The following is a 17,397-nucleotide window of genomic DNA, read 5'->3' as shown; positions in this document are numbered from 1 at the left end:
GTGCAAACAGGAGAGCACTGCTTGATAGATGTCACCAAACCAGTAAACAACCTAGAAAAATACAGCAGGGAATTGCAGACCTCTGAGAACCACAACTAGTCCAGGTGCTGCCATGTGAAGTCATCACATGAGCAGCGTAGGATAAGCTGCATGTTTTAACTCCCATCACTACGAGAAAATGAAAAGGTAAAATACTGAGCACCACACAAACCGCCCTTACATCCATTCTTATTTAACCTTAGAAAATGTTGTTACAGCCATGTCTACATCACCAGCCAGCTTGGGCTTTTTCTACCTCTAACCAAATGAGGAGGAGCCATTTGATAAAGCTCCCAGAGACTGGTTTTTAAAGGTATAGATCATATTTTTCCAAACTCCAGCTTGGCTTTACCGAGCAAGCAGTGACCCTGGCTATGAGAGGTCTTGTCAGAGTGCACAGAAGCAGCATTCAGGAGGCATGAGGGATATGAGGCTTGAGAGAGGGGGTTTGCTTTCTCTTTTGCTGAATGCTCTGGGCTTATCCAGCCTGGCTTGCAGCAAGCATGATACAAGAACTGCTGAAATGCCCAGAATACTTTAGGTTATTTTTATTTAAACAGTAAAAATATTACATGCCCTTCACCTTGTCATCCTGTCTGGAGCTTACTGAGCAAGTTATATTCTATTATTTTAACCCTGATTTTCCATTTCTAAATCATTTCTAGCAGAGTCTTTTCTTTCTCTAAAATAAAGTCCTCCATGGGCTAACATGGTGCTGCCAGAACAGATGAAAATGCATGCCCTGGATCAGACGTGCTTACATCTCAGATGTGCTTAGATTTTCAATAGGTTCCAGGACAGTGTAACCACCTACTCTTTGATGTGATAAAACCTTTCTAGGAATAGAGCTAGGAAAGATCTCAATTCCCTTGCTGCCACATGCAAAAACATTACATGCGCTCTCCCTGTTTACTTGCAATTGTTAAGCAACAAACTCATTCAAGCTGTGCAGTCCCTCTAGGGGGCTGCAGAAAGTTTTAGGTAGACAGCTTGTTCTTTTTTGGAAGAGGAGGAGACTTCAAGGGGAAACTGATCCAGCTTAATATTTTCTTCGTTTTTGCACTGATAAGGCAGCATGAGCTCTAATAAATTTCAGCCCTCTTCTGGCTGAAATTGGGTCATTAACATGAGAGAAGCAATAATTTTCCCCTTCCAAGAGAGACTGAGATGTCACAGCATCCAGCCACACAACTGAGGTGCCAAAGTTTAACACAGGTCAGTCAAGTGAAAACACTTTGGGGTAAGAACACCCAGTAAATTCAGCCACAAGACTGGTTAAGAGCCTGATGATTGGAAGGCATGCAATGAAAAGAAGAAAAGTTTTCCATTTCACTCATGACTTCCTAGCACGTCTTCTGGATCTGTGATCATCACACGAATATTATTACAGTAGATTTTAGGAGAACGTAACAGCAGTCCCTGCTAGGTTAGAATGCAAACACAAAGGAAGTTGGAGCCTGGAGAAGCTGTGGGTGCCCATCCCTGGAGGTGGTCAAGGCCATGGATGGGGCCCTGGGCAGCCTGAGCTGGTGGGAGGCAGCCAGCCCACAGCACAGGGTTGGAGCTGGGTGGGCTTTAAGGTCCCCCTTCCAACCCAAGTTAGTCTATGACTCTATGTCCAAAATCACGAGGTCAGAGCACTGGGACACAATACTGTGTTATAAATCATTATATTAATTTTTAGAAAGAGTTATTCAAAACTCTAATAAACTGAAATAAACCTTGCAACACTTTCTCAATAAACAATTTTCACCTAATACAAAACATGGAACGTCATGAAGTTGTATGTCTGAATCAAATAGGAATGCTTTAACGGGTAAGATATTACACATTTGTTGGAGAGCTGCATTCTTGCAGAAAGCAATGTTTTGTAACCAAAAAATATGAAAAGGAAACAAGAAAGCAGCAAGCTTTCCCCCCCTGCTAAATGAAGAGGTTTATAAGATACCAGCTTAATACAGAGTGTTACTGATAAGATGGAACCTGGAAAGAAATTCATATACTAACCACACAAAAATTAATCAGACATCCTTGACTATACTATTAATGATTTTAGACCTTTTACATTGTCTGGGATTTTAAGAGGTTTTGCATTTGCAGCACAATAGGGTATTTGTAGGACCTGTACTCAAGAGTGGCAGTTGATTGATTGTACATACTCAGGGACAGAGGATGATTTAAATGCAAAACATATTGCTGTAACATGAGAACAAAGAAGTGAAAGACACTTCCTAATTAAAACATAGGATTTTTGATCCTAATCTCAGTCATTGTGGGGGCAAATGAAAAGCAGCGTCTATCACAAGTCATGAGTTTCTCAACATTCCTCTCCATCTTGGTTTCTTTTTCTTTTTCTTTTTCTTTTTTTTTTTTTTTCTTTGGCAGAAAATGCCAATTCAGTAAAACAGAAAGCACTTGCAGAAGAGATTTCCTTCCATGAAGAAAATACTTTGATGCTTTCAAAGTACCCTCTTAAAACGCTTGCAGAGGAAAACTTCCCCCACCTTTCAGCCAGAAATACTTTCTTATTTTGAGTTGTAACTCTGTTCATAGGGGAAAAAAAACAAGATTGAAGTGCTTTCAAATGCTCAAATAAACTCTCCTGAATTATAGGTACAAAATCCTTCTGACACAAAAATTGTAAATATATGAATGCACTCCTGGAAACAACAACAACAAAACAAACAAACAAACAAACAAAAACAGTAAACAGGAATGTGTATTTAAAGCATCCATGTTAAAGCAGACATGGGCTCTCCTGGAGATGCAGGTGGAAGGGCAGAGCACAGGGAGGCCTGGCAGGATTTAACCCTCCCCTGCTGGAACCCACCAGGTTGCTGTGGGCAGCACCAGGCAGTGTCCCAACACAATCAGGGCACACGTTCCCTGCACCTCAGCTCTCACTCGTTGTCCTTTGGGAAAGCAAAGAAGCCAGCAGGCAGCACTCTGCAGGTCTGCAGCAGTAAGCAGTCATGCCCAGCAAGGGATGAACGAGATTCTGGCTGCAGCCAACTGAGCTGCATGACTTTTAATATCTAAGAGTACATTAAGGCAAATTAAACAAACATTTGAGCCCACTTACTTTCTTATTGTGGTTTAATTTAGACAGTGTCAATAACTTTGACTAGCTCTGGGGGTATTTTTGGAATTAAACTATCTAAAGAGAATATTCATCTAAGAAATCCATATGGTAAGAAAGGAGGGAAGCTACTGTAGAAAATAAAATCTTACTTTGTTACCATTCTTCAATTTAGATCTTCTGAAAACTCCCTTGCTTCCCTCCTTTATAATCTTACTTTTAAAATCCTATGCAATTAGGGTTTGTTTGTTTGTTTGTTTAATTATTTGTTTACTTCATAGACTTGCCCATTCAGATATTCTGTTTGTCTACAGACAGTGAACGGTACCACTTTTCAAGGCATGTCGCGAAGCTCACTACTGGAAATTCAAAATCATTCATATTCCGAGTGGTGAATTTAGCATTAATTCACTGCTAAAGAGATTTTTTCCCACAACTTCTGTCCCTATCCCTTCAGGGAACCTCACCACCTCATATTTCTAGCTCAGACTTCATTACCCAGATCTTCATTTCCATTTATCGGTGCCTTGGAGCCCTTGATATTCTCAGTCAGGATGGTGTCATGTCCATCAATCACTGGGATGGGATGTTTCCAAATTCCCAGTTTTCTTTCATCTCTTTCATCCTTCAAAAAACCTCAGCAACTGCACATGATTGTTACTGGGCTCTTTGAACCTGCTGTAGGTTGTAGGAACCTTTGTCCCACAGAAGTAAATAGGAGGCACTACTTTCAGAGCAATCTAGGTGCGTATTAAGGGCAGGTCTAAAGATACATCTGGAACCAGTGCGTTCTGGGGCTTCAAACACAGAAAACAAAAAGCAACACGATGTATGTAATGAACACAAGTGAGGTCCTGACAGAAAAAATGATTTAAAAAAGGAAATTGGGACCTTAGGACTATATCTGTTAGTTGTGTCATAGAAAACACAGGCCTGGCTTAAGGACTGGAAGGAACATTAGAAAAACAGAAGGCTGGTTTTGAGAAGATTTTTAAAGGAACAAGTAAGAATTATTATTAGAGCGAGTAGGAAACAAAAGCTAACAAAGGGCATAAGTGGCACTAGTTAAACAATCTAGATGCCCCAGCTGCTTTCCAGCTGCTGTAAGGGCCACTACAGTCCTAGCTTTGCAAACATTCTGTATTAACACCCTACAAACCCCACTCCAACCTAAATACAGCACCATAACAGAAAGAAAATGTTGATCTTAAAACAGACATCCCAGCCTTAGAACCACTGAATTTGCTGCAATACTACATACGCTCCAACCAAATATTAGTGCGGTTCTCAAAGCACTTTCAAGAGACTGCTGTACTGCATCACATCATTTCTGGGCATCCCACAAGCTTTCACAAAAATCATGGTTCTTAAGAGTAAAGCAAACAAGACCATTTGCTCATGTTTCAGTGCAAACTGGTTTTCTAAAACTTGCTTCTTCCATGTATTTTCTACTTGAAATTTTATATTCACTTCAGACATCTTTGCATTTCTCAAAAGTCAGTCTTTTGTTTCTTTTCGCCTTGTTGTTTTAAGGGAGAAAAAGGTAGCCTCCAATATTCCATCGAACAGAGACTCACATCTGCCAGCCTGCAGGGAAAGCAGGCCAAGGCATCAGGAGTACCGCAGTTGGTGAATTCAATCCCTCTGATGCAATCAGGCTGCAATGTGATCTGATTACATTTAACGACTCAGAGCTGGAGTCCAGTACTCCACATCCAGAGACAAGTAGACAAATAGTACAGAAGAGCTCCTGTGGGCTTAAATAAACCCTACGCTCCACAGTTCTGGTGAAGATTTCTAAAGAATGAAAGCCAGGTGGATTGATTTAACACAGCATTAAAAAACATCTGGGAAAGAAAAACACACACATCAAAAAATAATGGTTAGGCAATCTTCTCAGTGTAAAATAATTAGTGGAATGTGCGACACACATAATTTCCGCACGTATTCCTACACTGCCACCATCAGCCTCAAATTCTCATTTCTTTACGTGAACCTGTAATTGGCAAACAGGCCATGGATAATAGTGAAGGTGCTGAGCTGACAGAGACTTCAACACAGCTGCAAAATAGAGGATGTGTTCATATGTGTTAGCACAATGGATACTTGCTGTGCAATATTATCTTGTCTCTACAGATAAATTAGTTGCATCGTGCTCCTGCCAGCTTGATTTGTTTAGCCTTTACAGAGCACAGAGCACACGGAATTTCTTGTGATTGAATCTCACATAAAAGGTAAACCTGAGAGTTTATCCTGCACTACGCTATACATCCACCAAGGCAACCAGAGCATTTGCTGACTTGATGTTGGAAAGAAGGCTATAAAATATACCGGGGAAAATCTTGAAACGTCACTCACTTGACATAGCAATAAGAGTTCTGCATTAAGATGCAGAGCTGATTTCCCTGATCCATGAAATTGCCTGGATATTTAAGGCATTCTCAGACAGAACCAGTGTGAAACTCATCCTCCACTCCTGGCAGAAGGACACTGTAGGTTTTGCATTCACTAAGAAAAACAGAGCTCAAAATTGCAGATATAAATATTCTTTAAGATAGGACCTCAATACAATTTCCTCCTTCTCAAGTCAGAAGAAATAAGAATTCGGAAAGCATTTAATACTGGAAGAATGTCATGCTTGCTGACCCACTGCTTAGAGATACTCAGGTTCTCTGTTGTGAGTTGGTACAAGAACCTCATGTGCTTCATAAAGCATCAAGGGTGCAAGTCTGTGAGCACCTTCATAGAGAGGCATTTGTCACTGCCGTAAATAGGCGATGGGGGTAGACTGCATACAATCCGTGGGCAGCTGTGGAAAAGATTATGAAACAATACTTTGTGTTTCTTTATGGTCAGAGACCTTCAGTGTGACTCCTTAGCAAATGCATTCTTTCCAATCACAAAAGCCTAAGAAAGGAGCCATCTATACTTCCCAAGTAACTGTGAGCTGAGGATCAGCCATAGAGTTTATTCCAAACACACAGAGCTCATTAATAGGAGAATTTGGAAGGACCGTGAGCTCTCCTGAAATGCCATTCTGCAGGTTCTGATACCTTAAATTCAAAGGCAGATGGTATCTACAAAGAAAGGAGCACAACAATTGCAGAGCTACCTGTTAGAAGATGAGCAGGTTCCATTTAGATAACAAGTAAGGTTTCAGTACAGGCGCCACTGCAGTATCCGACACTGCAGCATGTCTGTCTGAAAGCTGCGCACACCAGCAGGTTTCACACTGTCACAATGAAGATCTAACACTGGCAAACAATATCTTACTGATGATTCTATCCAAAAATTGCACTGAAAAGTAATCTCCTTTAAACCTGGTGCATAGACGTATAATTTCAGGCATCTCCATAGCAAAGAAAGACCTAAGATGTACTCAAGCTGAGGTCCAACCATACCTCCTTGATGAAAAAGATTTTCTTAATCTTTTTCAGATAAAGATTCTCAGTCAGCTTTTGTTTTCTGCTGAGCTGATAGCTCTTTCCATTTTGTAGCGTGGTTTTGCAACTATCATTTTAACAGCCAGTACTCTTTATTTCCTGTAATTCAGTTCCTATGGAACACATGCAGCAGCCCACGTTTATACAGGTATATGGAATTATACAAAACACAAATAGAAAAAACTTTTCAAGCCATCTGGTATGTGCCTCCATTCAAAGCCAGATCAGCTACACCTAATTAGCTTCTGACACATACTTGCCTACCCTATTGATACAGAGCTCCACTAACTCCCTTGGATACTTATTCGGATGCTTTGCTATTCTTACTGTTAGAATGTTTTTCTAATATTAAGTCTGTTCCAGAAATTTTAATTACAAGTTCCCTTAGAGGAAAGCTGGATTACAGCGAAGAAAGAAAACCACATTCATAAACACATGACACACTGAATTCAAAGTTCATCAATTACTCGTAGATCATACAGGTGTTCTTTCAAACTTCTTGATTTGAAGGAATTTAAGCAGAGCCAGCTATTTACGTACCCTCCCTATTGTTCACTTTAAAGAAGATCTTGATCATAGTAATTTCTTCCCAATTTCAGTTTTGAAAGCTTTAAGTTCTCTGAAGAAAATAGTTGTTGGCAGTTTCAGATGATAAACATCCTAAAGCGATGATGATAAATTACAGTGTTGCCCAATGATGCAGAAAAGTAGAGAAAAGCAAACTGTTAACCCCCAGTTTAAGAACATGCAGACTTTATTATGGAGTCTGGAATATGCAGCTGTAGGAGTGGGTCATTTTCATCTCACTGCTCATTAGAAGTGTGAGATGGAAGTGCTAAGGGTGGGTACCATTTGCAGGGTACTAGACAAATTATTAATACTCTTTGTCTCCAGCATGAATACGGAATTACACAGAATTTCTTCCCCTTTTAAGACTTGCAGAAACATCTGTTATTGTTCACCGTCACACAAGATGGGGGACTTTGTATCTGGTTTTGTTCATTCAGCAAATTTTCTCACATTTTAATATACTCATCCCCATAAACTCTTTTTTATGTAGGAAAAAATACTTGTCCAGAATAGTAAAAGAAATCCTGTGATCCATTTGCTAAGACATGTTGGTGTTTAATAATGAAACTTATTCAGGGAAGTATTTAAACTGTGACACTTTCACCCATCAAAAAGCATTCCCAGTGAAACCCACCCAATACACACTAAGCCATGACCTGAAGAAGCTATTTTATTGCAGTACTGCAGTAAATTGTATTACACTCTTTTATCACTGCTCAGCTTTCCAAAGCTTGAGGATTTTCTAATTTCTTTCTTTCTCTCCCTATCACCTCCCTGCTAAATATTCAAAGCAGACAACAAAAAGGCACAGGAAAAATAAGGTCAATACAGCAAATTGGAAAGAAGTAAAATGTTTCTATATGCTATTTGGCTGTTAGAGTTATCTTAATCAACCTGAACAGCTTCTTTGAGCCATCTAATCTGATTTTACAAAGTACTAAACCATAGCCATATTTGACTTTCCTTTGATTCCCAATGTAAAAAAAATAGCCCTTATCTAATGTTTAGGCACACAATCTAACTACACATGCATTTGCATTACGAGGCAGTGAAACATGGCTGGAGAGCCATCTTGGATGTTATCTATGTTATTACTCAAGTAGAGAGTATAGTCATAAATCCTTTTCCCCTCCATCCCCCGCCTTTTTTTTCAGAAGTACACTCAAAATCTGTTTTTAAGCTTCACTGGCTTCATTACATTTGAACTTCTGTAACAAGAATGTGACATGAATATTTACAGAGGGAGCACAGACAAAAGGTATATTTTCCTAACGTGGTTTAGCTTAACTGTTCCTATAATTAGCTAGAACTCATTGGGTAATAAAAAGACAAACATAGAGATGATGAATGGAAGGGCAATATTTTCCTCTAGAAGACAAACAAAAAACTTTAAAAGATGCCTCTTTCTATGGCTTTCCTTGCATAAATACACACAGCAGCTTGGAAAAGATATTTTCATCATTGAAAACTTCAGTCTAGAAAAAACAACAACCTGTAAACATCTTCCTGTGCAATTTCAATAAAAAGCATTTACAGCTATTGCACACTTGGGATCTTTTGATCTCAAGGATAACATAATGGTACAGCAATGGTCTGCAGATGACTAGCTTTGATTTTTTATTAGTTCTTATAATTGTGTCTTAATTTGTATTCTGCATAATAAGCACTCACCTTCACCGTTTGTCCAGCTTCAGGGCCATCCTGTAAGCAAAGGGAGAAGTCTCAGGTTAGAGGAACTAACAAGGATCACACACAGGGATTCAGAAATATCACTCATTAATCATTTACATCCAATTTCACTGTATGGTAATTTAGCATATTCTCCAGAGGACCTTTCCATCCAAAGTTTTCAGGCTAGTGCCTTTCCGTATCAGGCCACAGCAAACTGAGAAGCTGCATCTTAGACCACAAAACCCACAGTTGTTAATTATCATGCTTTCAGATTGTGCTTTTGAATAGCTAGCAATAGGTTTCTGATCCTTGTGAATATAAAATCAGATGTGTGAGAATTTAATCAAAGAATGCTTTTTAAAGTCTTATACTAATAAAATTGGTTTAATCCCTGATATGTTTTAAATAGAGCTCTTTTTTGGAGTACAAACCCAGCACAAATCCGAAAGGTCTGAACTGATGACATATTTACATGGCCACTTCTATCACCCTGCATATGAACAGGGGAAGGAGGAGGGCAGGAATTCCCTTTTTCCATCCCAAGCAGTGGATTGAAAGTCAGTCCTCTAACACTGCTTCCCCTCTGCCCACTCCCTTTAATTGTTATTTTGCATTTATTGTCCCCTAGAGTTTGAAAGCCCCTTTTTGTCACAGGTCTAGGGAAGAAGGTTGGAAGGTTGCTAAAACAAATGATTAACCCTCCATTTAGCTGACTGGTTTACAAACCTGAATGGTGATGGTGAGTGAGGTGGCACAGAAGTGTTTCTCCACTGCATTGCCAACCCTTTGCGCCGTACGAAATAAATCAGCCACCTCCTCGGGATACAGGTCACGGAAACGCTCCACCGGCCGCAGAGGGCAAACGAGAACATCTGAAGGTGGGATTGTCAAGGCATAAACACAAATCTGAGTGGCCCAGCAGGACAAGTGTCTCACCCCTCACTTCGTAACACGTTTCTGATCACCTCTGAATTACGCAGACTCCTCCTGCTCTGAGGGTTACAGCAATTAAAATGTGAAGCTAAATACATTCGGTCATCGTATGACTAAAATAAGGCTCATATGCCACTATTAACACATCTAAAGCAAAGCAAAATTCTCACAAGCTCAAACTTATCAATTTCAAGCCATGCACAGAACTGTTGGAATGCAGCATCTTTGTATGTAAGAGATGGTCCTTCTTGTGTTTAAAAATGGGTGAAAGCCAAAGGATTTTAAGGTGCATTTGTGGTTTGTGTTTGTGACCTGAGGCAGCAGTTTTACAGTGCTCTTCCACATACATAATACGCATAAAAGCTTGATCTGACACCTCTAAATTTTACGTATCTAAATGTGAAGAACTGACACTATACTGATAATAGCAAGGAATCTTTAGGAAAAATTTCTTCTCAGGAGGAGTGGGAAGGCAGTGGCTCATATTGCCCAGGGAGTGGTGGAGTCATCGTCCCCAGAGGTGCTCCAGAACTGTGGAGATGTGGCTCTAAGGGATGTGGTCAGTGGGCACAGTGGGGGTAGGTTGGGCTTAAGGGCCTTCACGGTCTTTTCCAATCTTAATGATTCTATGATTCTACAAATGCTCACCTGTCTTAAACACTATATGATGTTAGAAACACATTAAGATATTTCAGGCTTTTCCCTGTTAAGCACTAACACTGCAAATACTTTGATTTCATCCTACCTTGGTAACAGTGCTCCATGACTCAGTGAAATGAAGCCATAAAGAAAACAATGGAAAGCACACAGACGCTATTCACAGCCACCTGCCCTGCTGCGTTCACAGAAATTAATAATTGCTATGGTTCCTCACTTGAAAGTCAGTTTCGTAACATTATTAATAGTGTCCAGAATTCTTTGCAGAGCTTCAGTTGTGTAAATCAGACAAGAAAGCACTTGGGACTCGTTTCTAATTTCTGTTCCCTGCAGATATGATTTTTTTTTTCTTTTTCTTTTTTCTTTTTTTTTTTTTTCTGAATTAGTTTGTGTTTGTATGGTGTTCTTACAATCACCTCTAATGCCAGTTGAACTCTCATGACCAAAGGCAAGGAAAATTAACAACTTCTTGCGTTTTCAGTATTAAAATGAGTGCTCAAAGGACTATTTGAAGAAAATTAAGCTCCATGCCATTGTACTACAGTAATATTTATTTTTACTGCATCTTAAAGCCTGCAGGTATTCAGGAACATTCACCGTGTTCCAAGAAATGCAACTAGGAGATGCTCTGTAGCCACAACAGGTTCACACAGAGGTTACATTGACATGACTTAAGATGCCTCAAGAACCTCAGGAGACATCTGAAACAAAGAATGACTAACACATGCAAACGATGCTTTATTTCCACAAACAGAGATATATGTTTGCATTCATCAAGCTTATCACTGGAATCTCAATTAAAATTCCGGCTTGAGGGGGAAATCAGACATTTTCTGGAAGCAAAGAAGTAGGGGCAGGTTTTGATAATTTTTTAGAGTCCTGATGAGGACAAACAATCTTGTAATGGATATTTGCTTAACTGGGAGCAGATTTTTCCAGCAAGCCCCACAGCTAGCAGCTCTCTTTGCTCTCAACAGGAGAAGCCTGGCCTCAGCTGTGGGCATTAATCTGCTTTGAGAACTTGGCCCTTCCTCACTCAGTACAACAGCAGCTATGCCACCACTCCTCGTTTCCTCTTTTTATAACTCATGGTATTAAAATACTTCAAGGAAGGAGAAATACATGTTTAGCAAAGAGGTACTTAGAAATGAAACTATCTTGATTGGGGAAAGAATTCTTATTTTGTGGATTTTTAGTTCCAGGAGGCTGTTTCTCCTGGTGAGCTACTGGGCATAATAGAGCTCCTATAATTTATTTGTGCCTTCCCAGCACACTGTACAAAGCATCTTCACAAAGGATGCTATTGGCTGAACTCAGGGCCCAAGGGAAGAGCTGGAAACTTGCTTGGCAGACCTGATTTCCATACCAGGAATAAAGGAATAGAAAAACTAATTAATTCTACTCATAAAAAGGAAATCCATGTCAACAGTAAAACAGGAAAAAGGACATTCGTTTAATCTGAGTTCATTTTTCAAAAGGAGAGAAGGGAAGCTTTTACCCTTAGGGCATCTGATACTTAAGTAGATAATTATCCTTCTTCTGCAGCACTGCTTTATTATCATGGGTCAACGAACCATTTATAAATGAAGAATTTCCCCTCACTTACCTCTAACAAAACTGCTGCTTACATTAAGACAATTTCCTTTCCTCCTCCAGACTTCTCCACTCCCTCTCAGACCTGCTCATGCCTCACCAGCAATTGTTTGTTCTCTACCTGGCTCAGGGCCAAGGCCACAGGTATGAATTTTTTGCATTAATCATAGTTTCTACAGCCATATATTAACACTGGACTACTTGTCACGGTGATGCATTGCAAAAACCAAGGGCTAAACACCCTTGTGAGGGCTCACTCCCAAAGCATGCAGTAAAGAGAGCACAAGCCGTGTGAATTCTGTTGCTGACCAAGGCAAGACATCTGTTTCCTCTTCTTAATTCCATCACTAATCTGTTCTGTCATTTGTGCAAGTTGTCTCTGTATCTCTCTCTCCTTCCCCACTCTTTATCTGCCTTATCTGCTCAGATAGCGTTTGCCAGTTGGTGCAATGGATGTTTTCTTATGAGGCTCCCTGCTGACGTGGGGCCGCGTGATGCTGCCGCATTATCAAATGATGCTCCCATAAACTACGCCCTTCAGCAAAGAGGAGATTCACTTCCTCCTTACATTACCAAGGCTCATTTACAACTCAAACTAGATTTAACCATATTTCTGTCTTTGAATGTGATAAATAATTCAAAGGCACAATCACACACTGAAGCATCGTTACTGAACTTTCCATCATTTCAAAATAATTCTACAAAGAATAATGATAGAAATTCTGAATCAGAGCTAAATTAACATGAGAATGTAATTAGGACAACATTCAAGTTATATTTAACTATGAATATATAAAAAGGCAAATGTTAGAATGAATTCATGGATTTGAGGTCATTAGGAAAACAACCATTCACTGCAACTTTGAGTCATAGATTTTAACTACAGTTTCCAGCACTGGGAGAGTTTATAACATTGTATCCTGGTCAGATTTTAATCTAAATAAGAGTTCTATTCATCTCAAAAATCCTCCTAAATTTTCAATCAGATAAACTGTTTCTTTCTTTCTGCAATTACCCTCTGCAAACACTGTTGTGAACTACCGAGATGCTTCAGGTGACTGTGTATTAATGATGCAAGTGAGAGTGAGTCCATACCTCTGTGTACGTGCAATCACTCCTCCAACAGCAGCAGCTGCTGCCATCCGAGAAGCCTCGGGGCACCCAGCTGCTGCTGCAGAAGGACAGGAGCCTTCCCTATGCCCTGTGTCACATCTGCCAGCCAGGGGGATGGCTGCGTCAGCTTGGGGCACTGAAAATGGCAGCAGGTGCCTGCGGTTGGGCAACAGCCTCCTTCTCTACAGAGCAGCCAAGCAGGATGAGGGGCTGAATCCTGGCAGACGTGCTGCCACACTGAAGGCAGTATTTCTGCCTTTGGAGAGTTGGGACTTCATGTTTCCTTTCTCTAAAAACCATAATTAATAATTTCATGATTTCTCCATTCACTCTGAACTGCTACTGACTGATGAAGTTTCTATTTCTAATCTTTGATGTGCACAGCTGTTATTTCCTTCAAATTCTCTGAGTCAGTCCAACATCATTAGAGTGTGTGCGATTTAATATGTCAACTTCTCCATCCTAAGGAATGAAAAACCTTTACACCTCATTATAATTTGTGTATGTTCCTTTCTCTAGATCTCTCAGGAGTCTCTCAGCAGCCTTACTTTCTTGTCCCAGTACCTAAATATGCATACACAAATCAATATGCACATCCTCTTGCACACCAAAAGCTTCATTAATGATTTATTAAACAATTAGGAATGTCAGTATTTTCCAAAAACTGGCAGTAGACAGGGCTAAAGCTCCAGCTGTATCAGTGGAAGTGTGATACCATGAAGTAGCAAGTAAAACAACAGTGGGTCAGACCCACTACCCTCAGACCACTAACCTCAAGTTGAACTGAAACCCAAGGATGACCTGCAACCTCAACAAAACAGCTTGTCCTTACATACCGAGCACAGTAGCCCAATCCCCACATAACCTTGAGGAGATTGTTTAATGGACTAAAGCCCGTAAACCCCTTCCATTATTCAAATTAACAACCTTTTCCTTTCTCCCACTGTTTGTATAATTAAGATGGTTACCTGTTTGGAAAAGCTCAGACTCATGGCCAAGTAAGCACAGTTCAGCAAGTCTCTGCACACCAGCAAAGCCAGGATGCTGAAATGTGTCAGCTCCCAGCACTCAACGTCAAGGCTGCCCACATGTCTGTAAATCTCTTTCATTATTTCACTGACTACTTAGACCACAGTAACTGGAGCCCTTGGAGACTGGCATTCACAAGGATTTACTGCAACGGGTACCTGGCTGGACACAGCCAAAACTATGCTCAGTCTTGCCAAGCACAAGTTCCCTACACACTTCTATGCATTTAAGGATACACTTGCATAGGAGACAATGGGTCTCTAATGAAAAGCAATCATTTGCTAGCCACGAAACAACTAAATTGATCACAGAGAGAAGGCTTCTGATTCTAGAAGAAATGCAAAACACACGGCCAATATCTGCATGCTAACCATTTTAAAGGCACTTTTCCCAGTAGACAGATTGGAGGCCAAAACTCAAAGGCACAGTAGTCATTTCCATTGGCTCTATCTAAATTACAACTTTGAAGTCCAAATTACTGCAATTCTGTATCTAAGGTCTAATCCAGACTCTACATTCTCTTTAGTGCGATTCTGATCAGCCCTGTAAGGACCCCGCAATAAATTTTCACACACAACTATGCAGCAATATACAATCTGCAGTTCTGAATCTTTGGGAAGGTGATCTTTGACCTTAGGGATAAAAAATAAATAAATAAAAAGAATAAGAAAAACAAAACAAACAAAAAACCAAATAGCAAAAACAACAAAACACCAAAAAGGAAAACATAAGAGACTAAAGCTTCTTTTATGTGAGAAGCTTTAGAACTAAACACAGTTTTTCTCCTGGTTGTCTCTACTTCGCTATATAGAAAACTTGCTTTCAATTTAGACTTCTGTTCCCTGATTTCAATTTTCAAACAGAACAATTCAAAGCTTCATAAAGGAAAAAAAACCCGACCTGCAGGTACAGACATTCTAATAATAGGAGTAAAGTTGGTTTTTTTCTTCTTTTTCTTTTTTATTTTGAGGAGACAGTTAAAAACACTAAAAACTGACAAGTTTTCCTTACATGCAAGGCTTTAAAGGAACAAAACAGACAGAGAAAAAGGCAGAATGCCTAAAACTGAAAGGGTAGCTGCTTCCTTATGGCTATACTGGGTTTAGCCAAGGCTGTTAGCTTTCTAAACCATTTGCTACAGGAGATTTTAAGTTAGGAAAATGATTTTCACTGTGGTCAGGAATCCATAGATGGCACTGAGATGGCACTGAGATGGCACTCCCACATACTTTAAAGGTGAAAAGTAAGAAAAGTACTCAAGCTAACTTGAATATTTTGAAAACTTAGAACGTTTCAAATCTTCGTAAAACTCTTATAATTTTTCATTAATAATTTATGTTTGGAAAACTCACGAAAAATGATTTTGTCACTAATATTTTGGCTTTGACTAATCAGTTTGCAATACAGACTGCAGCACCACAGATGCCATATCTTTCTGAGAGGAAAAGGCATTTGAGAGAGGTGCAGGAATTGTGCCCTTTGAGCATAGGGCTGCTCAGCAGCCAGCCCAGACTTCACCAGGGTGGGGAGATGGGACCTGGATGTGGCTGCTGGGAGCTCAGGGGCGAGAAGAACCAGCTGGAGAAGACTGCAACGAATGATTATTTATAACCATCTCATGCATCTGTATAAAATAACCCTTCTGCACATCCACAAGCTAGCTGATAGGAATGTTGAAATAATGGGCTTTGGGGAGCTGGGAGAGGGATTATTCTTTTCTTACTCTCCTTTACATGAATTTGCATCAAGTGCCCCAAGCACAGAGAATCATTCAGATGAAGCTTTGGGTATTAAAACTTACCACAACGTTGTCCCCACATTCAACAGGGGACTGTAGGCAGGGGTATTGAATTCATCACTGCATCTTAGCACAAGTTTTCTTTGTTCGAAAACTCTAATTGCTAACAGAAATCAGTCCCACAGCTCAGGAAAAAAAAATATAAAAATACCAGGAGAGTGAATGACTAATAAAATTAATACAGCTGGAACACAACCACCACTCATTTGTCTTATTCTGCCCTGCCCTTGAACAATTCCGCACATTTTGAAAGCTACAGAAGCAATTCCTCTCTGCAAAGAAAACAATAATGGTTCCACAGACACTGCGTATAGGAGGAGTGATGAAGGAAGCAATGACAACTGGAAAAGCACATTTATGTACGAAATTACATATATACAAAAGCTGTATCAAAGTAGCATCGAAAAAGCCTTTAAAAAATGAACCAAATACACATTCTGCTGCATTAGGACAATAGGTCAATGCATCACTGCATCCCCACTTAACCCACTGAACGGGGATGTGCACAAGTAATGCAAGAACTGATGCCTCGCCCCCAGGATGGTTCTTATTCAGCAAGACAGTGTGACTCACCTCTGAAAGGAAATCTGTAGAGGCTATCTGGGATTAAAAGTGAGCACTTCATAACAGGAAAAGGTGAAGGAAGACTTCAGCAGGTTTTATATATAGAATTGGATTTAAACATATTTTAGAAGGATGCTCTGGTAATGGTACATGACAGAATTTGTCAGTTTGGGAGAAAATATATCTATAAACAACAAAGATGAATAAGGGCAAATAAAAATGAAATAAGATCACAATAAAAACTTATAAAACTGTTGCAGACTATTAAAACAGCACACATTTTTTCTGATCTTGCTATGCCACTTCACCACATTAATAAGGAAAAGTCATTAAGATAAGACTTATTATCTAAACACAACTGATTTTGATAAGGCAGCTCAGTACACATTTACATTAATACAGAAGGCCAGATTGAAGCAGTAAAACAGAGAATTAGTGGTTGCAGCAGAACAAAATGTAATCAGTGTAAATCCTTGACACAGAGCTCTGTTCACCATGATAAGAGAACTGTTTTAAGACCACACTGCAGCTTTCATGTAGGTTTGGGGTTTTGTTTTTGTTTTCACTCCACCTGACCTTTCCATCCTACTCTAGATACTTGAAATAATTCATGTCAATAGAAGGAGTGCTGGTTGCAAGAAATTAACAGTAAGTATTACTTCACTTTCTGTAGTATAAGTCAGTATATCTTATTTAAATGCAGATGTCAGATAGCACACAAAGTACAAAGGACTGCTACTCAAAGCAGTGACTCCATGAGACAGGGGGCTGCAGCAGGGAAATGTGAGATTTCGAAGTGTTAACTTTTCATTTTAAACAAGCCTTTCAGGTATTTGATTTCCCTTTACATGCCTTTAGGGTATGTCAAGTAGGTCACTAAGAGCTCAGTTCTTCATAGCGAGTGGTAT

General features: G+C 39.7%; 1 protein-coding gene across 6 annotated transcripts in view; it reads right to left on the bottom strand.

Annotated features, from left to right (window-relative positions):
* Positions 1–17,397, bottom strand: part of FHIT (fragile histidine triad diadenosine triphosphatase) — a 558,163-nt gene that overhangs the window by 119,068 nt on the left and 421,698 nt on the right. For all 6 annotated transcript variants that reach the window (XR_011905121.1, XM_072347387.1, XM_072347386.1 and 3 more), the window contains exons 4-5: positions 9,529–9,674; positions 8,803–8,832 (exon numbers count right to left, since the gene is read on the bottom strand). Coding sequence is in view for 5 of the 6 variants with exons in the window: in XM_072347387.1 (XP_072203488.1) it covers positions 8,803–8,832; positions 9,529–9,674 (176 nt within the window). In the remaining variant the exon portion in view is untranslated. The remainder of the gene's footprint in view (positions 1–8,802; positions 8,833–9,528; positions 9,675–17,397) is intronic.

Source organism: Excalfactoria chinensis, chromosome 12 (assembly GCF_039878825.1).
Source record: "Excalfactoria chinensis isolate bCotChi1 chromosome 12, bCotChi1.hap2, whole genome shotgun sequence".
In the NCBI taxonomy this organism is placed as follows: Eukaryota; Metazoa; Chordata; class Aves; order Galliformes; family Phasianidae; genus Excalfactoria; species Excalfactoria chinensis.
Note: the sequence above shows the minus strand (reverse complement) of the source record. Positions and strands in the feature narration are given on the sequence as shown.